General features: G+C 29.3%; 6 protein-coding genes across 10 annotated transcripts in view; 4 read left to right on the top strand and 2 right to left on the bottom strand.

Annotated features, from left to right (window-relative positions):
* The first annotated feature begins 620 nt into the window (after window positions 1–620).
* LOC122710575 (queuine tRNA-ribosyltransferase accessory subunit 2) lies at window positions 621–2,531 on the top strand. The gene is made up of 6 exons (XM_043928498.1): window positions 621–1,011; window positions 1,073–1,222; window positions 1,294–1,758; window positions 1,820–2,022; window positions 2,082–2,207; window positions 2,300–2,531. Exons 1-6 carry the CDS (start codon window positions 895–897, stop codon window positions 2,430–2,432), a joined length of 1,194 nt encoding a protein of 397 aa, XP_043784433.1. The 5' UTR covers window positions 621–894; the 3' UTR covers window positions 2,433–2,531.
* Window positions 2,504–4,292, bottom strand: LOC122710576 (ZZ-type zinc finger-containing protein 3). The gene is made up of 5 exons (XM_043928499.1): window positions 3,673–4,292; window positions 3,425–3,581; window positions 3,127–3,368; window positions 2,925–3,050; window positions 2,504–2,852 (listed from the first exon to the last, which is right to left on the bottom strand). Exons 1-5 carry the CDS (start codon window positions 4,060–4,062, stop codon window positions 2,601–2,603), a joined length of 1,167 nt encoding a protein of 388 aa, XP_043784434.1. The 5' UTR covers window positions 4,063–4,292; the 3' UTR covers window positions 2,504–2,600.
* A 423-nt stretch (window positions 4,293–4,715) lies between these two features.
* Window positions 4,716–9,279, top strand: LOC122710600 (b(0,+)-type amino acid transporter 1-like). The gene is made up of 3 exons (XM_043928547.1): window positions 4,716–5,628; window positions 7,751–9,049; window positions 9,129–9,279. The coding sequence occupies exons 1-3, from the start codon at window positions 5,532–5,534 to the stop codon at window positions 9,188–9,190; spliced, it is 1,458 nt and encodes a 485-aa protein (XP_043784482.1). The 5' UTR covers window positions 4,716–5,531; the 3' UTR covers window positions 9,191–9,279.
* Window positions 9,280–9,551: 272 nt separating this feature from the next.
* On the bottom strand, window positions 9,552–11,735 carry LOC122710627 (sorting nexin-16). The gene is made up of 5 exons (XM_043928596.1): window positions 11,546–11,735; window positions 10,912–11,215; window positions 10,513–10,821; window positions 10,281–10,408; window positions 9,552–10,207 (listed from the first exon to the last, which is right to left on the bottom strand). The coding sequence occupies exons 2-5, from the start codon at window positions 11,179–11,181 to the stop codon at window positions 10,168–10,170; spliced, it is 747 nt and encodes a 248-aa protein (XP_043784531.1). The 5' UTR covers window positions 11,182–11,215; window positions 11,546–11,735; the 3' UTR covers window positions 9,552–10,167.
* Window positions 11,736–12,149: 414 nt separating this feature from the next.
* Window positions 12,150–14,763, top strand: LOC122710601 (conserved oligomeric Golgi complex subunit 6). 2 transcript variants are annotated; one of them, XM_043928548.1, is made up of 9 exons: window positions 12,150–12,290; window positions 12,356–12,630; window positions 12,698–12,842; window positions 12,907–13,118; window positions 13,188–13,411; window positions 13,473–13,864; window positions 13,940–14,101; window positions 14,178–14,339; window positions 14,417–14,763. In XM_043928548.1, exons 1-9 carry the CDS (start codon window positions 12,213–12,215, stop codon window positions 14,648–14,650), a joined length of 1,884 nt encoding a protein of 627 aa, XP_043784483.1. In that variant the 5' UTR covers window positions 12,150–12,212; the 3' UTR covers window positions 14,651–14,763. The 2 variants fall into 2 exon arrangements, with proteins under 2 accessions (XP_043784483.1, XP_043784484.1); XM_043928549.1 differs by having other exon boundaries at window positions 12,159–12,290; window positions 12,399–12,630.
* A 266-nt stretch (window positions 14,764–15,029) lies between these two features.
* The window catches only part of LOC122710717 (serine/threonine-protein kinase N), a 33,265-nt gene continuing 26,465 nt past the window's right edge, over window positions 15,030–21,829 (top strand). For 3 of the 4 annotated variants that reach the window (XM_043928755.1, XM_043928753.1, XM_043928752.1), the window contains exons 1-3: window positions 17,478–18,057; window positions 19,214–19,339; window positions 21,110–21,311. In XM_043928755.1, the coding sequence (XP_043784690.1) occupies window positions 17,944–18,057; window positions 19,214–19,339; window positions 21,110–21,311 (442 nt within the window). In that variant the 5' untranslated portion in view covers window positions 17,478–17,943. Of the gene's footprint in view, window positions 15,378–17,477; window positions 18,058–19,213; window positions 19,340–21,109; window positions 21,312–21,829 lie in introns of those variants that run through there. The other variant, XM_043928754.1, reaches the window with a different exon arrangement.

Raw genomic sequence — 21,829 nt, 5'->3', positions numbered from 1 at the left:
TTCTGTAATAAAATAACAATCGAATTACTTACTGCGTAGTCAAGGCCATGCACTCCAACCGATAATACATCCCGTCACGATGCTTTTTGGCACAAGAATGGTGTCTCGCGCCATAAATTTGTCTACCGGCTTTCCTAATTGGCTGAAGAATAACTACGCACCAATGAATTTATCTAACAATTTTCTATTGGTTAAAATAATTTATCTTTATTCAATAAAAACCGCGCGAAAAATTGAAATATTGTTACATTAATACAATTTATTAAATATAATTAAATTGTGATTTTGTGTCACATCAAAATTTTACAAAAAAAAAGTTTTACAAATAATTAAAAATATAATAATAATAAAGTATTAAAATTAATTTAACTTAAAATTAAGAAAATTAGAAAATCAAAATGTAAAAAATTATTAAATCTAAAAAAATTAATATAAAAAAAAAGAAATTTATATGTTTTTAACTATCGTAAATTAGATAGATTTATTTATTATTATAATTATAATAATTAAATAGAAAAAAATCTATTTTTTAAAAAGATATTTCAAAAGACACAAAATTCCATAGGATATTATATCTATTCTGTACCTGATCTGTGATGCTATCATAGTTCTTGTTGAGATTTACTTATGTTAAATTTAAATATGTATATAAGTATATACTTATTTTGCTGTTCTGAATCATCTATGATAAGGTGATAATTAAATTATGTGTTAGATCTGTGAAATGTTATGTCTATGGTTACTTTTGTACATAAAAGAAAATTTATGAATGACACGTGGATTTATTAAGGTTATATATATATATATATATATGGTATATAACAACATATTTCGTGAAACTTGATTCATATATTTATTAAATATTATGAATTATAAATATTAATAAAAATCAATATGAAATTTTATACCAATTCAGTAAAATCTTGTACTGCCCGTATTGGAAAGTTAACAGAATTTAACAGAATTCCCAATAGTAATTTTGAAACTCCTCTTGTTCTTGTTTATACAAAGGTAAAGTTATGATTCGATAAATAACGAAATAAAAATATTTTATTTAAAATTTTATTATTAGGGAGGCAGTGTACCACATTTAACTAAAGATGTTTTCAAAATGGTTACTTCAGATCCACAAATGTTATCCGTTTCCCTTACTTCTACATATTCAATGTTAGAATCAGTAAAGGATAGTAATATTAATTTTGCAAATTTTGTGGGAATGAAGGTATATTATGTCATAAATTTTCAATAATATTCCATTCATATTCATTAAATAATAAATATTTTGTTTTTTAGGAATATATCAATATTCTTACTTTGCATGATCCAGCTTATGCTACACCTTCAGGTTTTCAAGAAATAGATTTCACTCCTATATGGACTAGAAAAGGAAAATATAAATTAACTCCCAAGGAATATATGGATGTAATTGAAGCATTTAAACCAGATGTGTATGTTGCCTTGTATGATGGAGATACCAAAATTAATAGTAGTAGAAAAAGATTATCAAATGCTATACGACGTACTACAACATTCTTTGAAAAATGTTTTTCTATACATTCTTCATCTGAAACATTAAAATCTTCAGAAATATTAGGTGTAATTGAAGGTGGTTATGATAAAGAAGCTAGAGCATGGTCAATAGAGTTTTTAAAAGATAAACCTTTAATAGGATATGTGATTGATGGATTGCATAATAATGGATCAGATGTAAAGGATATATCAACAGAACAAATTAAAGAAATAGTGGAATATACAGTTGTGAGTAATAATATCTCTTTTCTGTATATCTGCATTTTTTTATTAAATGTATTAATTACAGAATCTTCTACCTGCTGAAAAACTTAAAGTATCAATGGGATGCTGGAATCCTCTTACAGTATTAGATCTTGTTGAATTAGGTATTGATGTATTTGATACATCATATCCTTATATAATTACTGAAAATTTAGAAGCTTTAACTTTCTTATGTGATCATCATGATTGTAATAATATAGGACATGTAATATCATTTACAGAAGAAAGGTAATATAAAACAGAAATTATAAAAATCTTTTATTTTAATAAGAAATATTTTATAACAGATATGTAGAAGACTTTTCTCCTATTTGCCATCTCTGTGAATGTCTTACCTGTAAAAATCATACTAAGGCATATCTACATCATTTGTGTAATACCAAAGAAATGCTTAGCACAGTTCTTTTAATGATGTAAGTTCTAATCAATATGGTAATATGATTTGTAAATAATAATTAATATTCTATAACGAGTATATATATATTGATTTATGATGAATTTTCAGACATAATCTACATCAATATTTCGAATTTTTCAAGATTATTCGAGAAAATATAAAAAATGGTACTCTTGACGATTACAAAAAGAAAATTAATTTAAAATTTAAACAAAACGATGTCGTTCAAACAGATCAATAAGACACAAAGTCTACATGTTCTTAATACAATTTTAAAAAAAATATTAATATTTAATAATACTTTTTTAAAATAATAATAAATAATGATAGTTAATAATTATTTTTATATTTCTTTTTACAAATATATGATAAAATTTAATTAAATACAAATTTTATAAAATATTAATAATTATTCTGGTAAAAAATTAGGATCTAAGTAATTGTAAGAGGAATTACTGAAACTTTGTGGGAAATAATCCAAATCATAACTTCTAGTATATTGAGGTGGCTTAATAGGAAGTAATCTATGTAATGTATCATGTAATGGTTTTTCAGCTTCTAATTGTGCTACTGCACAATCACCACATAAATCAATTCCATCTTGACATTCTGTACAATGCCATCTTGTACCTGTCAAAGGATCTTCCCCACAAACTAAACACTGTAAAAAAAAAAAAGAAATTAATTTTTTTTTAACTTCTTCCTATGTTTTAAAAATATTTTATATGCATACTTTATATCCAACATGTTTATATACAAAAGATGAATTTTGTTCTTTCTCAGCTTTTACTTGTTTCAATAATTCTATATGTCTTAATTCTGGATTATCATCAATAATACTATTTCCAGCATCATCTTCCTATAAGTATGAAGAATAAAAAAAACAATGCAAATTTTAAATTTTCATCAAATTATAAAATTGTTGCAACACATACAGATTCTTCTGTAATTGCCTGTTCTTTGCTTTCATCAGGCATTGTAAAAGACATATCTTGATGAGGAAAAAATGTAGAACGTCTGAACAGTGAATAGTTATTACGTTGATGTCTATGACCCATTCCTTTTTTAACATCCAATTTCATTTTGGGACCTCGACCAGGTATAGGTAATCCAGCTCTTAAAAGTTTAATGAAATATTTCTGGACTCTACTAGATACTTGTTTTGGAGTTCTATTACCTATTAAAAATTAAAATTAATCTATATATTAAACAAGAAAGATATTAAAAATATACCTAAAGCATTAGCTATTTTTGTCCATCTTCTCATTTCTACATCTTCTGGTGGATATTCTATTAAAAGTTCTTCTAATCTTCTCTGTTCTTCTACTGTCCATAACTGATTGAAAGTCTCCGGTTTACTCTCATCAAAAGCACGTCCTCTCACTAAAATCTAATTATACATATTTATATTAAATGTATAAATTTTATACATATATGTAAAATAAAATATTTATATCAAATATATATAAAGTGTAACATACTTTTCCATTTTCTTGTTCTGACTTTGTTTGTACATGAGGCAGAATATGTCCATGTCTTGTTTGAGGTCTCATACGCATATCAGGTGCAGCTATATTATATTGAGTCCAATCAATATAAGGAATTTCCGCAATTTTTTGTGATCCTGGTAATTCTGGCAATTCACCATTTTGTATCTGTGCTACGAAAGATATTGGATCTTTCAATGCTTTGGAACGAATTGATAAAAGTTTATCCAAATCTTCTAAAGCTTGAACACGTTGAGCTTCAAGAATTACGATTGTTTTTAAAAGACTAGTATAATCTTTATTTCCTTTTAATGCTAAATGATCAGATTCGAAATAAAATTCATTTGGTTCTTCATCTTGACATTTTTTTTGTTCATCTTCCATTGCTAATTAATATTTAGTATGTCCGATAGGTTATACATATATTCACTGTAACACGTTAACCTTAATTATCCAAATCAAAATAATCCACACTAAAAAGAACGTCAAATAAAATCGTTATTTATTCTAATATTATTTATTCTAATTATTAGTCTATTTTCAATGATATGTGAATTTAATTTAAAATATGAATGATTAAGCGCAAAAATTGCGAAAATATTTTCACGATGCGATTTTAAAACGCACATTCTTCATTCTGGACTCTAGACTCAACACATGTTGCAAACATTATTTATATATTATAATATTATATTATAAATTCAAACATTAAATATGTTATAGAAGAAATTGATGTTTTATATATATATATATATTTTAAATTTTGATTTATAATTATTATTAAAATAAATTATATTATTTTAATATATTTGCATTTTAATTATATAAAAAAAAAATTCAAAAAAATATATAAACGATATACGAAATCATTTAACATCATGAATGAAAATATTGTAGCTTTAAAATATAAATCATAAAAAATTCACAATATTACAAAAAATTTTCTTTTTTATAATATTTCTTCATTTTAAATAAATAATATGCTTTCATAGTTTGCGCAATCATTATTCATTACTCTTTTCAAAAATTTGCTTTATCTTTAGTCCAAATGTACTTTCGATAAAACGAGGAATAATACAAAGGATAATACAAAATAATCAACTTATATTAGTCATCGGTGAAAGAGCATAAATATAAAGAAAGCCAAAGAAGAACATAAATCGACAAGATATTTCTTTCTATAATATTGCCATTATTTTATTAAAAATCGAATGGAATGCGAATTATCTTATCAAACATATTTTTTTGTAAGAAAACTTCATAACACTTCAAAATTTAAGTGATTTCAAGGTGACGCATATTCAATTCTTATTTCAATACGAGATCGGTCAATTTTACGCTTTTTATAAGTTTATTAGTTATAAGATAACTATCAATTGATCGTAAAAATACATCTAGTACTTAACTAGAAACTACGATTTCTATTTCTGCGTTTTCGCCTTTATTCGTCTGTATTCGCAAAATTTTTCAAACTCTTCTAAACCGCCCGGCTGATTGTCAAAGATATCGGTAACGATCAGGGTATGAAGTACTCTCTTATCAGGGGGACCATCGTGCGCCTGTAAAAATAAGCGACTAGCTGACCCGTTAACACTTCAGTCTCGTTCTGGACATCTTCCGATAACGTCATACTGTCTTCGATCCGGCTCTAAGGCACGAGGAAGCCGATTCGTGTCTTCATTACACGGATTGTATGTAGAGCCTGATCGAAGGCGGTCTTAAAGTTGGGCGTCGTGCGCCTCGCGCGATGTACGTTTGAATTCAAAAATAAAAAAAAGTTCGTGGTACTGGTGAATTGGATAATAACGTGGTAATCGTTACTTGTCAAGAGTTCTAATCAAATATTGTGCAAAATGGAACAAGTCGAGAAAAAAGGAAATGAAAAAATTGCGCTAAAACGAGAGTTAGGCCTGTTCAGTGCAGTGGGCATGATCGTGGCTGTTATGATCGGTATGAAAACAATATTTGAAAAAGCAGATGTTAAATTAATTTTACACGATGTAACAATTCGAGATTTCATCTTAGTTAAGTCCAATTGAAAAATATTAAATAACAAGTGTTTTCTTCCGGCATAACGTTAGAGTACGTTATACAGGGTCAGCAAGCATGAATTATTGATTTTACATCTTTTACTTTTTTATTTTTTTCACTATTTATTTATTTATTTATTTATTTATTTATTTACTTATTTTTTTGCGAAATATCATTTTAATCAATTTTATTCAACTTGTTAATGAACTCAGCAGATAATTGCCGAAGGCCAGAAATACGTAATGCATTATCAGCATCACATATGTTCCACTTTATTATGCTTACATAATGAAATTTTAATCCTTAAACATAACATGTTCGAACAATGAACTTATACTTAAATAGGATTTCATTGATAATTATCAACCTATTCTCTCGTGAAAATATATTTATATAATGATAAAAGACGTTTAACAATACTTCGCAATATTTAAAAATAAAATGTGTGAAAACGTTTTAATCATCCTATTATATTTTATCAATATTTGACCTAAAAGTTATGTAAATATAAAATGTATTCGATACACAAATGGTTTATGCACAATTATTTAGTTCAATGAATATGTTATTGCGAGTGAAAGTCCTTGCATTTGCGCAGATAATAGCAAGTCAATATCGGTACTGTTACATTCATTTGAGAGTTCATTTGAGAAACGATAACCAGAGCTACTGTTTAATTTTAGTAAATCGTATATTGTAAAACGTGCACTACTCTCTTGATTGGTTTTAACGATATTCTGATCTTTTCTGCCAATACTTGATATACGATTGATATAATATCATAAAAAATATGCTTTGTAGATAATGTTTCTTTATAAATCATATTTACACTTGGTTTAGACAATATTATCTAATAATAAATGATAATTGATCGTATTAAAATAAAAAAGAAAAGTCCAATAGAAATCTTTCTTAGTATCATATTTAGATTTAACAACACTTAAATGTAATTGCATTATTACATAGGCTTGAATAAACTTCGACTTTATACTTACGCAGATTATGTTCTTCAATAGAGATTCAAGACATCGTATTTTTTTTATATTACCCTTTCAGTGATTGTATTCATTAGGGAGATTAAATCTCATTCGACAATTGTACATTTTCATTGTACAATTATACATTCAGCTATAATCATATACAATAATATACATTTCATTTAGCTGGAAATTATTAAAATAAATATTAGATAGAAAAAAATATTTTGAGCAAAAGTCATGCTAATTATAAAACTTTTATCATCGAGAATGTTTTTCGAGAAAGTGCACAAGTGATCGGATGAGATTTCTCAAATAGTTCTCTAGATTATTCTGTTAGAATCGAATTAATGAAAATTGGGGGCAAATGTAAATAATATGCGCAATTGTTTTTAGAAATTAATTATTAATCTATAGAATTCTGTGCACAATAAAAAATAAAACGTGATGTAACATTTCGGTAATTATGCAGAAAACTTTGACACGATTATAAATTAAGGGGTTAATCAAGGTTAATTGTTGACCCACGCGCTCAAGTATTACGAGATATTTTCTTTAAGTATATCTAGTCAATTTTAATCAAACTTTGCAGTCTAATTGCGAATAGCTTGCTTATTATTTATCTGTATATGTAGACTTACAAGATGATTTTTGCCATTAAGATCAAATAATATACGTCAAATAATATTTTTAGTTGGTTATTAAAAAGCTTAACACAGAATTTTTTACGTACGTGATCATTTTGTAACATAACATAAATTGAGTTTTGTTTTAATAATAAAGAACAAAAATAATCACATTTTGAAAAACTGAAATATGAAATAAATAATGATATAAAAAGTAAGAACGATCACAATAATGGTATTTAAAGTTTTAATATACTTGCAATATCGCGATAATAAAAAAAAAAATATTTTTTGAAGATATTACTAATTGCTTATATTTTTTTTAATAAATTGATAAAAGTTACGATGATAAGAGTTCATATTTTTTTTGTTTTATATATTTTGTTTTTACAAATAAAACTTACGATCATTTTAATCAATTAATAATTTTTTCTTTAGGTTCCGGAATATTTGTATCCCCCACTAGCGCTCTCGAAAGATCAGGATCTGTCGGCCTTTGTCTGATCGTCTGGATTTCTTGTGGCTTATTATCTCTACTGGGAGCACTTGCGTTCGCCGAATTAAGTACAGTCGTTCCACGATCCGGAGCTGAATATGCTTATTTCATCGAAGCTTTTTCACCCCTGCATCACTATGCCGGCCAAATACCAGCATTTATATGTTCGTGGGTTTACGTAATGGTATTACGACCAACAGAAGTGGCGGTAATCATGTTGACATTCGCCGAGTACAGTGTACAACCGTTTTCTGGATATTTAGAAAATCTTTCTGAAGAATGGATGTTCAGATTAAAAAAACTCATAGCTATCCTAGCACTTGGCCTAATCACGTACATTAATTTAACCAGCGTGAAATTATACGTAAAAGTTCAAAATATATTTACCGTATGCAAAATAGTTGCGTGTATTTTCGTGATTTGCGGTGGAATATGGTGGTTATACACTGGTCATACGGAGTTATTGGAGAAACCGTTTCATGGCACTACAACTTCAGCAGGCAACGTGGCGCTAGCGTTCTATAGTGGATTATGGGCTTACGATGGATGGACTTCCGCTGCAATCGTCACGGAAGAGATTCAGAAACCGGAAATTAATATTCTCAGGAGTATTTTAATCGGTGTACCTTTGATCACTATTTTATACGTTTCAATGAATTTGATGTACATGGCTGCTCTAACGATACCTGAAATGGTAAGAGCGCCAGCTGTGGCAGTTCTCTGGGCGAAAAAAGTTTTACCTTCCTGGTTGGGCTTTGTGATACCTTTGGGTGTTGCAATATCTACTTTTGGATGTAGTCTTAGTATTCAATTCGGAGTATCCAGACTCTGCTATGTAGCCGGTCGTGAAGGCCACGTACCCAGAGTTTTCAGCTTCGTACATATCGAAAAAATGACTCCCGCTGCGGCAGTAGCGTTTCAAGGATTACTTACGCTACTTTATCTGCTCACGGGAGATATTATCGCACTTATCGAATTTGCAAGTTTTTTAACATGGGTATTTTATGGATTTGCCATGTTATCATTAATAATCATGCGGCGAACGAAACCAAATGCATCGAGACCATACGCGGTACCGATTGTAGTACCTTGGCTAATATTAGGAGTTTCTATTTTCTTGGCTGTAACACCAATCGTGCACGAACCAACACCGAAATACTTGTTTGCATTGTTATTTGTTCTTCTTGGCATTGTTGTTTATCATACGTACGTGTATAAAAAAATTAAAAGTAGTTTGGCAAGTAAGTATAAAAAAAAATTTTGTATAGATTAATAAAATTACTTATCTTGCCTCTATATGTAATCTGTTTTTTTTTTCAGCGAAAATCACGTACCTGATCCAGGTATTATGCCTTGTTGTTGCTCCAGATAAAGAAGACTGAAAAATAATTTCTCATTTCACATTTTAATTATATATAAGACCATTTAAATTATATGATATGGTTGAGGTTGAAATATATTTAATAATTCAATTGAGAGATATTTTTAAATCTCTTAATATCCATTATTATTATTAAAAGGATAACAATATTAAATTTATTCATTTTACATTTTTTAATTAAAAATTTTTATAATGTATAACAAATTTTTATATTTGTGCAGTATTGTAAAATATTTAATAATGTAATTACAAAGATATAATAAATATTAATTATGATATGTAATAAGTATAAAATATAATTAATGGAAATGTCAAGTATTTATTATATCTTTACATAAATATACTTTAAATATCACAATACTGTAATATCAAAGTTTACAATAATATCAATATTTCAGTATTATGATGACAATAAATACTATTAATATCAATTATAATTCGACAAACGTAATCATTATTTATACGATGTAAAATATTACAAAATACATAGAATTTTATAAAATACCAAAGATTAACATACTTTGGCATATATTCGTAGTCAAATTGTAAACATTTACAATCATGTAAATATTTACTTGTCAACTTTTTGACTATATATATGACATATACAATATTTATCTATTAAAGTTGTATAAGGCACCTGTATAAGGCTTCAAAAAATTACATACAAAGTTATAAGTTTAATACTAAGAAAGCTCAATGTACTTATTGTTAATATATATGTTAAGAATTTTATATACATCTTACATATTTTGCATAAAAATTAAGTTATTTTAGTATAAATTATAAGTATAAATTAGTGGAACAAAAATGCGTAATGAAATGCATAAAATATACTCTAAATACATTTTCAACGAATAACAATTATTTATATTATAGCAATTCAAACACCAGAAATGAAACTGCTTATTTATACTAGTCTTTGCATAAAATATTTTATCAATATCAATTTATAAGTTTCTAGTTTATAAGAAACTGCTACTGAGATGCACCACATTTTGGACAAGTTTGTCTTTCACTGAAATAATAATTATAATTTTGATACTTATTATTATAAATATCATTTACTTATGTTTAATCATATTATTTACCTTAATATTTGATGTAATTTTTTGCGAAATTCATTACATAAAGCTGTTTCTGCTGCAAGAGCAGAATCTCTTTCTTTTAATTGCTGTCTTAAATGATATATAGTATCTTCTAATGCTTCAAAAATTGCCTGCAAAAAAAAAAGAATATAAATTTACTTTAATTAATATAATAATAAAATATATATGTAAAAGTTAATAATATATATATATATATATATATAATTTTATTTACTCTAGATTCTTCTGCAGTATCAGATAAAGCAGGTGGTTCATCTAAACAAAAAAATTCTCTCACACATGCAGTTCCTATGAGAAGAGGACTGCTTAATATTCCATTAACAAATGCTTGAAGACCGCGTATTCTTCCTTCTAAAAAGCTTGGTGCAAAATTATCACCAAGCCATTTTTTTCTTGGTAAGCTTAATTGTGAAATTGGAATTTTCTGCCTTCTTAATTGTGATAATAAACGAACAAAATCTGTATATCTTCTAAATACAAACCAACAATCTCCATTTTTTAATTCTACTCGTAATTTATAAACCTGAAAAATAATTACTGAATATTGTTGTATATTTAGTATAGACAAAAGAAATTAATAGATAATTATAAGAAAATGATCATTTCAACTAACTGTAAATCTAGCTCTTTCTTCCATAACTTCATATCCAACAATTGGTATTCTTAAATCATCACTAGTTAATGGAGGGTGCAAAATATCTGAGTTTGCACTATCATTATTAGAATAGTTAAACCGTTGCACAGTAAATGAGTTTGAATGTCCAGATCCATCAGAGTCCGGACTATCCAATGCTCTAACAGTGCCTGATTGAGAACCTTTTGCTTTACTAATTGCAAGTGTTACTTCACTAATACATCCCACACCAGATTCTGACGTGGACATTTTACCACCAATAAATTAAATGAAACCATGCATACTTAAAAAGAAATTAAAATAAAATTATTATGAAAACATATAATAAAATAATGTGGACTGATGCAATAAATATTATTTTTTTAATTGCATGTAAATCTATTTAAAATTGTATGTAAAAATAATTAACATATTTATATACATAAAAAAAAATAAAATATAAACATAAAACATTTTATAAATACAACAAAAAGTAAAGAAGAAAATATAAAAGAACAACATAAATAATAATTTATAATAACTTTATATTATAATAACATGCTAAAAAATTTAACTTCAAATTCTAACAATAACAATACAGTATTACATGTTACAATTAAAAGAAAACACTAACCTCAATATGAATAAATAAATATAATATACAATTTTATAACTTTTTTTTCTATCTATACTATATTCGCAATGATATCATAATTTATGAGTTTTTTTTACAAAATGTTACATATTTTATAAGTTTAAATTCATTTAATAAACGGAATAATACGAAAATTGCTATGACATATTGAAAGTTTGCAAATATATTATTTCTGCGAAATTGTAATAAGTTAGATGGTAAACTAAATTTGAAAATAGATATGTATCAGAATTTCTAATTTACTACTGATATTTTAAACTTCAAAAGTTCAAATTGCCTAACTTTAGTAAGTAATCAAAAAAATGAAATATTTTCTATCATATTTTTTGTTTTTTCTATATATATAATTAATTTTATTAATATCGATTTAATATTTTTAATTTTAATACACCAATTTGAAAAATATTATATTCAATAAATAATTTAAAAAATAAATCTTTCAAAGTTTAATTACTTTAGAAGTCAGCATTTTGATATCTTCTTAAAGTCAATGTTACAATTGCATATAGATGACAATATATAGATGAGTAGGTATTCTATAAATTCTATATACGTAGCTATGCGTATACTTTTGCTACGTGACATTTTCCAAAAAATAGGTTATATATTTCGATGAATTTAAGTGTAAAAAAATAAGATATTTAACATGGGCGAAAAAAACACTAATAATACTTTAGTTCGAAGGGTTAATAAATTGCTTGAATCAAGAGTTGAGAATGACAAGGTATTTATATTATATTATATTGTAATTATATATGTATTTAATAAAAAATAAACATTCTCTTTTAGGATACATTAGAAGCTTTAAAAGAATTATCCACGTTCTTTACAGAAAATACATTAAATTCTCGTAGAAATTTACGTAGTAAAATTGAAAGAAGAAGTCTTGCTATAAATGAAGAATTTTTATCTGCTTTTAGAGAAGTAAAATCTTCTTTAGACGGCATATATCAAGATGTTTTAGCTATGAATAATGCAGTTCAATGTATGACAAATCGTTTACAAACTACAAAAACACAAACATCACAGCTTATTGATCAAACTGCAAAACTTCAAAATAAAAGGTATATTTACTGAATAAGTAAATTTTTATTTAAAAAAAGAAAATACATGAAATATTAATATTTTTAGTCAAACTTTATCTATGCAACAAGAAGTTGCAAATGCATTTATTAAAAATTTTCAATTGACTTCATCTGAACAAAATATTTTACATGGTTCTACCAGGGAATCACCTATTACAGAAGAGTTTTTTTCTGTAGTTAACCGTGTTCAGGTATAATATTTATAAAAAAAATTTCAATCAAAAATGAATTAATAATAATTTATTTAAATTGTAGGAAATCCATAGCAGTTGTAGAATATTAATGCAATCAGGATATCAAACATTAGGATTAGATATTATGCAAAGGATGACTCTGTTGCAAGAGGCAGCTCTTGAAAGGCTATATAGATGGACACAAAATCAATGTAAACATATTGAAAATGAACGTTTAGCACCATTATTAATTAAAGCAATGAATAAATTACAAGATAGACCAGTTTTATTTAAGTATGAATTTCATATCTAAATATAACATTATTTGTCTGAAACAATTTATAGTTATTTATATTTTTTTAGATATGTGTTAGATGAATATTGTGCAGCAAGAAGAACTATATTAGTGGGTTCATTCATAGATGCTTTAACATTAGGAGAAATATATGGTAGTACACCTAATCCTATTGAAATGCATGCAAATGATCCCAAAAGATATATTGGTGATATGCTTGCTTGGCTTCATCAAGTTATTCCTGTTGAAAAAGAAAATATTCTTACTTTAGTAAAAGGCTGTGATAAAACAGGTAAAAATTAAATGATTGCTCTTTTATTTTTATTTTTCTTATTTTTTATTATATATTTTAGATTTATCAGATCAAATTAAACAATCTTTAAGTAATATCACAGATGGACTTTGTCATCCTTTAAAATCAAGAATAGAAAATGTTATATCTATAGATGTACCAGCAGCATTATTATATTCTATTACAACTCTTCTTAGATTTTATCACATGATAATTCAACAAGTAATACCAGATAGTATTTTAGATTCAACATTAACAGATTTATTAACATTAAGCGAAAAAAGTTTTTTAAGTAGACTTCAAAAGGAGACGCGTATTGCACTTGGCGAACGCGCAGAACCTCCGGGAAATGATTTAGTACCTGCTCCATCTGTTTCCAGATTATTATCACTTCTCAATGAAATTCTTTCTGTAGTAAGTATTGCAGAAGATAGAGAGAAAGATATGCTGCAGGTTTGTATCACATTATATTTAATTATTTTATAAAATCAAATATATTTTTAATTTCACAAATCAAATAATTTACAGATAGTATCGTGTATTATTGATCCTCTGTTACAAGAAGTTAATGAAACAGCATCAAGATTACCTACAGTAGACATGGCTGTATATCTTTTAAATTGTATGCATCAAATACAATCTACTTTAGCATTGTATGAATATATGGATCAACGATTAGAAAGATTACAGGTAATTGGAGCGTTTTAATATACGAATTTTTTTATATACATTATTGTTAAAATAATTGTAAAATAATATTTTTCAGGCACAATCTGATGCACAAATAGACACTCTTACATCAGAACAAGCCAGCTCATTAGTAGCACATTTAAATCTTGGTTCAATTTATACTATTTTACAAGGTCATGAACAAGGTCCATTATCCTCTATTCCTGGAATGGATCCTTTAAGTGTGAAAGAATTTACAGTATGTAATCATTATTTTATCTATTAATTGATGAAAAATATACATTAATTTTATATCAAATTCTTAATATATTATAGAACAAACTGGAAGCATTTTTAGTAATGCCAGATGTATTGCTATTGCCACAAATAAGTTTATTGCAAAGCAGTAATCATCGCTCGATAGTACAAAAACGTTCTTTTGAAGTTATTGGAGCTATTTATAAACAATTATATGAATCTTGTCATGATCCAAAAAATTTGTATCAAAATGCAACTAGTTTATTTTCAAGAACTCCCGAGGATCTTTTACAAACATTGATTTCGGTTTAAATGCAAATTGAAAAAACATTTTTTAAATATAACTATATGAAAGTTAAATGTGTAAATAATATATGATTGTAAAATATAATTTTGAATAAATTTATTAACTTATATAAAGAAACGGTTTTATTTTTGTACCGATTAAAAATTTTTTGTTAAAAAAATAGTAAAGAAATTTATAGGTTAATTCAATATGGTTATATCCAATTCTCTTCGATTATATTTTTATTGTTTTTGCAAGGTATAAGTTTCCACACGATTAGTTATTTTATCTGTTCTATCGGAATCGACCAATGAACAAAAGCTGTTTCAGTAAGATGATGTAAAAGTGACATCGTGAACGCAGCTTTAGCGATAGCGGTGGAAGTATAGTGCGCGCGCCTTTGGGCCACGATTGGCCCGGCACTTTCCGTCAGTCTTCAGTCTGGTGCGGTGGAATGCGCTCGTGTCTGCATTTTGTTCGCGAGCCGCGCGTCTTTCATTCATATTTCTCTGTGGTAGTAATTTTTTGTCGTTTTCTATCCAAAGATTTACATTCAAAACATCTCGTCTCTAAGATCGAACGTGCGTGGTAATATATAAAATGCAGACACTTCCAACCAGATCGGTAGTGTAACGTTCATTGCTCGTGTAAACACAATGGACTTCGTCGTTCCATACACAAAGGACGGATAGAAAGCAGTGAGTGAGTGAGTGGAGTATAGTGTCCAAGATGGCGGAATCAAGCTATTATCAGGTGAGTCGCAGGTCCATCCACGCTCTCTTTACGAACTGGTCCGCGTTGGTCGCTACCCGACTGATGATTCCAGCCGCCATAATAAAAGATTGCTTTGGATATAATTTAAACAGTTTGCATATTACTTTTTTTCTTTTCGCGATCTTACGCCGACAACACGCTCGCACTTATCTCTACACATTCCGCGAACGTTTTTCGAAGATGACGATGATCAGTGATTTCTTCTTAAACTATCTTAAATATCTTTAGCCTAATTTATATTAAATAAGATAGATAGATTGTATATCTCTGCTTAAATTCCTTTACTGTATTTCCAACAAGTTTCTATATAGTTTCTGGTAGCACCTGTTCCTATCGGCAAGTGGTATTTCCTGACATTACCAGCATAGGTGTACAGTTCGAATACGTTTATCAAAAGTATAGTCGAATAACGGCCAAGAATCCTTCTGACAGGAACATGATTGTATAGAAACTCCATTATAGCAGATACTTTTAACGCATCATTGTCAAATTTTATATTTACGATTACCGATTCTTTTAAACTTTGGTATCGAATATTTTTCTAACAAAAGATTTACATTGATCAAATTTCAGATTACATTATATTTTCTGTATATATATTCAATAAAATATAATTCGTCATATTTTCAAGGAATTTTGACCTTGTTTACGCACGATAACGAAATATGAAAAATTTCTTTTATTCGATTTAAATTCGCATGTTAAAATTTATTAATGCAGTTATAATCATTATTATACAGTTTTATTTGTTCAACTTTACTAGATATACGACACTTTCGCAATTTGCTAACAGATGCTTTTCGTTGTGCGTAACCTAAAAATAAAATGGTACACCTCACAGCGCTATACTGATCTCGAATTCTATTTTGTAACGATTAATCATAACATAAATGGTTATAATTTTTGAAGGGCGAAACTTTTTCATTAACGATATTGCTGCGTTCTATGTTACAACTTCTTGATTATTATTTTTATTATTTTTTAAAACAATATTTTTACTTCACGATTGTATATGAACGTTACAAACACAAACGATTTTAAACTATCTCATCTTACTATAATATTTAGATCTGTTCTATGTCAACTCAATATCGATGAAGCTGTAAATGTTTTGATCACCGGATGATTTTTATGTTCTTGTTACAATGCTTGTGACGACTATTGACCTCTCGAGATTATTATGCATGGCACACATATTACGGAATGCATGAAAATAGCTCATGCGTCAGTGTGTCAAACACATATACAACTGAGATGCATACGTTTGTTAAGGGTTCGTTGCTTCTTTCAATTCTACCTACCCGATTTTGTTTCTCTCGTAAAAATCGTGTCTAATTTCTGAATTATATAAGTTTTTATATCGTTGCACGATTTAAACTATTGATGCAAATTTTTTTCTAAGTCTCTCGTCCTATCCTTAATTTTGCCAAATAAAGTAAAGTTAATTATGAATATTGAAATTCAACATAATATGTTTGTAATAAATAATGCGTAATTTCGTAATAATTTAAATTACATCGAGTGGTGGGAATTTTAAAAAGAGATTAAGAATAACGTGAATAACATATATAATATCAATGATTCACATTGTCTCGAACGGCGGAAATTTTTGAAAAGAGATTAAGAGGAGCCCAAATAATTTCTATGTAATCTCAGTTATATCAACGAATATGTTTATTAATAATTACACATTTTCATTGAGAATATATAAACGTATATTATTTTTCGAATTTACCACCATTAAAATTTCAAACTTAAATATTTGTAGATGTATCAGTCTCGCAAATAAACGGCTGCAAAAATAGAATATTCCTGACTCGCATATATTCTTTGCAGTGGAGGATATATAGATTATTAAGATTTTATACACAATTTCTTTTATATCATATAACAAATATATAGTAAGTTTAAACGAAAAATTAAATGTATAATCAGATTTGTAACGAGGTAGATGATTAATGCTGTTACTTGAGAAAGTCGCAACACTGTTATCGCAGTACGATAAGAGATAAAACATCGGCAAAGTCTTTAGTCAGTCTATAGAAATCCACAAGTCAGTCACGTACATTTCGTCCATCATAGATCTATTTTATATATAATTATCGTGAATTACCGTCGATCTATGAAAATTCAAAAAAATTCATATCGATGTGATGAAAAGACATTGAATTTGTGAGATTATTTAAAGTTCGTCACGAAGATAAGGTTCATATACCGCGGTTTGTCGCAACAGGTGGTTGAAGAGTGCAATCTAGATTCTAACCAAATATGTTACCAACGAGGAATAATTCATTTTAAAGATTGATCATATATATTAATATCTTATTTATCCATTTCCGTTTTTCCAATTATGTAAATCGTCAAATTTTTTTTTGTGCTGGCAGAAGTTAATGACCTTTGTGATCTCCTTGGACTAGAGTGCGATATAAATGTGAATTGGAATACGGTTTCATGTGAAGTAATGTGAATATATTTAATTTCAAAAACTGAAGAGAAATTTCGACGAAAATCCGTTAAAAGATTAAAAATAGAAAAAATTCAAACAATGTCGTTCATTTCTTTACACGACAAGTATAAGAAGCCGAATACGTGTCGGTGTTTATCGGTAAGAAAATCGAGCAAACCCAAACAACGATGGAGCTGCATTGAACCATACATGGTACGCTTTTAATGCCTTTAAACAATTTCGTAGGTTGCATCGATATAAATGTCTAACACGTGCCATTGATAAGTCAACTAATTTCATAACAGACATGTCGACCACAATGTTATATAAATATTTATTTAAAACAAATAAAATCGAACGCGTAGGAAGGAGAAATATAACAAATCATTTCTTTGCGTATTTTAATTATATATTTTCGATAATATTAATCCTTTATTTTTGATTCTAAATATATATATATATATATATATTTTCGATAATATTAATCCTTTATTTTTGATTCTATATATATATATATATATATATATATATACTTATATACGTAAAATCAAGATAGCGTGATGGCGCCACCAAAATTGGTCTGAGTCATCATTGTCTTACGTTCGATCGCCAAATTCGAAAAATTTAAATATAGAATCGGTCATTAATTAGACTGTTAACGGATATATAAGATATATAGCGGAATACTTTATTTTAAGATCAATATTTCCCGCGACTCACCGCGAGTTTATAACCGTGGTTGTTCCGAGTAGACAGCGGTGTGCACATCCGCCGCAACGCGCCAGGCAATTTCCGGCCGCGCACGAGAGAACGTGTATTATATTCCGCGATGTTTTTCCCTCGCAAATTCACAAGCCCAGCCTCATCCTTCTTTCTTCGACGTTCCCTGAAAAATGTAAATGTCATTGCCAGGATTAAACGTGGAAATGGAACGTAGGTCGACGTTGAAGGCGTTTATTATCACCTTAAACAGGAAAAAATTTATTCTCTTTTTATATGATTAAATTATTCGTGCTTCGTTACGTCGTATAAAAAAAAAGCAACGACATTAACGGCGGGTCGAAAATAATATCTGGATTCAAACTCGCGTCATTTTTGTTACTTAATTTCGTTACTTTATCGTCGAACTTTAATCGACCGTGTTAAAAAACGAGCTTTAGGGATTAAATATTGCCCAATCACGATATTAGAGCAACGTAATATACACTGATAAATTGATCTGGAAAATGGTTAAAACCTTCTAATTTATCATCTTTTTAATACTCGCATTGCACGATATAATATAATATAAAGGAAGGAAAAAAAAAAAAAAAGAATAGAGAAAGAAATAGCATAACGTTCGAATAATCGAATTTGAAATCTGTTCCAGGGCGATTACATCAGGCACCCGGTGTACGAACTGTCGAGCAAGTATGGAGTGGCTAGCAGTGACCAGGTGCCCTTGCCGGCTCGTCTCGACGAGCTCCGGGAGCACATACGCCGAGAAATACGCAAGGTATGTCGAGTTTCGTTTGTCCTTCTCCGCACTACGCCTCTTCCCCGAACCTCTCTTTCTCTCTCTTTTTCTCCGTACACCGCAATATACACGGTAGCATGGCTCGCGCGAGCAGCACCGATCCCTCGCACGACAGAAGAGTATCCTTTCGCTGTTCCTCTCTTCGCTCTCCCTAACGCGCATCCTCTCGATCGTTTTATCTATCCTTTTCTGTTCCTCTTGAGGGGGAGAGGAACGGAGAAATCCGATATGTGTCAGGCCACCGTCGATCCATGGCACGCCCGTTGAAAACCGGCACGATCCACGTGACTAATGGATCCTGGCCAGAATTTATGGTTATTCCCCAGGAGGGGGAAAAGAGAGAAAAGAGAGGTTTCTTCATCTCTTTCGCGGGCCAGCAATGAGATAAGAAATTATGAGCCCCCGTTACCTTTTCGTTGATCGTAAATCAATAACGAGTCGGTTTTAATATTTTAACGTGACTCGAGGTGCTGCCAGGAGTGTCTGTTCGAGTGAGAACACATTTGGGAATAAAGGAGAATTACTCTCGAGAATTATTTTTCGCTAGAGGATACTGCGTTGAATGTGAAAGTTACTTATCGGTTAGTCATCTAGTACGATCTAGTGTCCCCTAGCGAAAAATAATTTCGAGCGCTACTCGAGAGAGAATTTTATTACGTACTTTCAAATGGATTTGTATCCTTTTTTTTATCATTTTTAAAATCTCCATTGATTTATGTTTGAAATTCATTCGAAAGTTCTCCAAAGTTATTCTCGCTAGGGAATATTTTTTGCTAGGGAACACTAGGTTGCGAATGATCGCTCAAGAATAAAAAAATAAAAATTATTACTCTCAACGCAATAACTGTTAGCGGAAAAATAATTATGAATCTTAATAACTAGAAGTAAGATGATATATAATAGAGATGATATATAATAGTTAGAAATCGTATTCGAAAGATTTATTAAAATATCCCTGTGTGTAATAACTTTGAAAGATCATGAAAAATATTTTCAGATATATTAGCATTTTTGACACGATTTGAAAAAAAAATATTTAAATGTATTTAAATATTACAGTAATTCAATTTGGATTTGAAGCATTCAACGTATATTCTCGTGATTTCATCGAAATGATTTCATAATAATCAGAACTTACTTTATTATAAAAATATATATATATATATATATTTGTACAATTCATATCAATGCAATCATAAGTTAGTGCCGTGCATTATCTTTATTTACGTAACATCTTCTCCGTGTTCAAATCTTATACACAAACAGTTATAAATCATACTAGGCGAAATAAGTAAAACATTTCACGTACCAATCTCGCTTTCCTACTGGTAACCTAGTAATCATTTCATGCCGCTCGCAAATATTATTCACGGGTCAGTCATGATTAGAAGATATAGCTCCCTGTCAGGTGTGCTCGCCGAGTAAAAGTTACAGGGAATATAATAGAAGGTAATAGAATGAAAGGATAGGACTCATGAAGCCTGATATAATTTTACGTCTCATTTGCCTCGGGAGAGGAGTGGTATCGACGCGCTCTAACGATTGATAGATCGATAATAACAATAGGCGGCCGAACGAATTCTGTGAAGCGAAATTCCGCCCTTTCTATGTGGTTCCATCTATGCGGTGTATCGTCGAACTATGTGGCGAATACGTATTTATTCCTTCGACGCAGTCGTCGTGTAACACAAAAGGCTCGCCATAAAACGACGAGAAATATGCGTGTATATGGTCGCTGTTTGGTTGCAGGAGCTGAAGATAAAGGCCGGCGCCGAGAAGCTGAGAGAAGTGGCGACCGATCGTAAAGCGCTCTCCGACGTGGCGACGATCGTGAAAAAGTCGAATAGTAAGCTGAACGAACTGCAGGCCGAGCTTCAACAACTGGAGAGTCAAATTATATTGACGCAGGGCCAGCCGCAGTCGCCCCAGCAAAATCACTCGAACGGTCAAGGTAAGGCAAAAGAGAGAAGTCGCACGGCTAACCGGCAGATACCATCTTTGTATTCGCCTTAACGCTGCATGGCATTGACCGAGAGGATAAGGCAGACTCATGCGCCGCCTAAACGGGTTTTATGTAATGCCGCGTGTTAGACTTCGTGCCGATCAATTACTGCTTCGGCCGAATGGCGGTTCGTGCGCGCGAATACGCTCGAGCCATCGATACTATAAACGAGTTCAAGGATTTTTTTAACCGGAGACCGTGCGAAATCGTGATTTGGCGCGGCGCGTTATCGGTAAGATTATGACTTATGAAAGAATCGTAAAGAAAAAGAGCATAGTAGTATCCGATTAAATTTAACTAATCGTAAGTTAAATTTTCATTGTTAATATTTATTTTCTTTCCTCGTCTACCGAGGAGAAGGATCGAGTCAGTAGTGTGAATTTAACCGAGCATTATAAAATAATATAACCGAGCATATTTAAAATATAATTACGGCAGTACTTGTTACCTAAACTATTGTAATTATT

This window comes from Apis laboriosa, unplaced genomic scaffold (genome assembly GCF_014066325.1).
Source record: "Apis laboriosa isolate Shangri-la unplaced genomic scaffold, ASM1406632v1 scaffold14_cov150, whole genome shotgun sequence".
Taxonomy (NCBI): Eukaryota; Metazoa; Arthropoda; class Insecta; order Hymenoptera; family Apidae; genus Apis; species Apis laboriosa.
The sequence above is the reverse complement of the archived record's forward strand: the minus strand, read 5'-3'. Positions and strand labels throughout refer to the sequence as shown.

Excerpts from the sequence above, each read along its gene's own strand:
- LOC122710601 (XM_043928548.1), top strand. The coding sequence starts at position 12,213 with ATGGGCGAAAAAAACACTAATAATACTTTAGTTCGAAGGGTTAATAAA. Across the intron at positions 12,631-12,697 it reads GCAAAACTTCAAAATAAAAG|TCAAACTTTATCTATGCAAC; the intron begins GTATATTTACTG and ends TAATATTTTTAG. Across the intron at positions 14,102-14,177 it reads AACGATTAGAAAGATTACAG|GCACAATCTGATGCACAAAT; the intron begins GTAATTGGAGCG and ends AATATTTTTCAG.
- LOC122710575 (XM_043928498.1), top strand. The coding sequence starts at position 895 with ATGAAATTTTATACCAATTCAGTAAAATCTTGTACTGCCCGTATTGGA. Across the intron at positions 1,012-1,072 it reads TTGTTCTTGTTTATACAAAG|GGAGGCAGTGTACCACATTT; the intron begins GTAAAGTTATGA and ends TTTTATTATTAG. Across the intron at positions 2,208-2,299 it reads AGCACAGTTCTTTTAATGAT|ACATAATCTACATCAATATT; the intron begins GTAAGTTCTAAT and ends ATGAATTTTCAG.
- LOC122710600 (XM_043928547.1), top strand. The coding sequence starts at position 5,532 with ATGGAACAAGTCGAGAAAAAAGGAAATGAAAAAATTGCGCTAAAACGA. Across the intron at positions 5,629-7,750 it reads GATCGTGGCTGTTATGATCG|GTTCCGGAATATTTGTATCC; the intron begins GTATGAAAACAA and ends TTTTTTCTTTAG. Across the intron at positions 9,050-9,128 it reads AATTAAAAGTAGTTTGGCAA|CGAAAATCACGTACCTGATC; the intron begins GTAAGTATAAAA and ends TTTTTTTTTCAG.
- LOC122710576 (XM_043928499.1), bottom strand. The coding sequence starts at position 4,062 with ATGGAAGATGAACAAAAAAAATGTCAAGATGAAGAACCAAATGAATTT. Across the intron at positions 3,582-3,672 it reads CAGAACAAGAAAATGGAAAA|ATTTTAGTGAGAGGACGTGC; the intron begins GTATGTTACACT and ends ATGTATAATTAG. Across the intron at positions 2,853-2,924 it reads ATAAACATGTTGGATATAAA|TGTTTAGTTTGTGGGGAAGA; the intron begins GTATGCATATAA and ends TTTTTTTTACAG.
- LOC122710627 (XM_043928596.1), bottom strand. The coding sequence starts at position 11,181 with ATGTCCACGTCAGAATCTGGTGTGGGATGTATTAGTGAAGTAACACTT. Across the intron at positions 10,822-10,911 it reads AAGAAAGAGCTAGATTTACA|GTTTATAAATTACGAGTAGA; the intron begins GTTAGTTGAAAT and ends ATTATTTTTCAG. Across the intron at positions 10,409-10,512 it reads ATACTGCAGAAGAATCTAGA|GCAATTTTTGAAGCATTAGA; the intron begins GTAAATAAAATT and ends TTTTTTTTGCAG.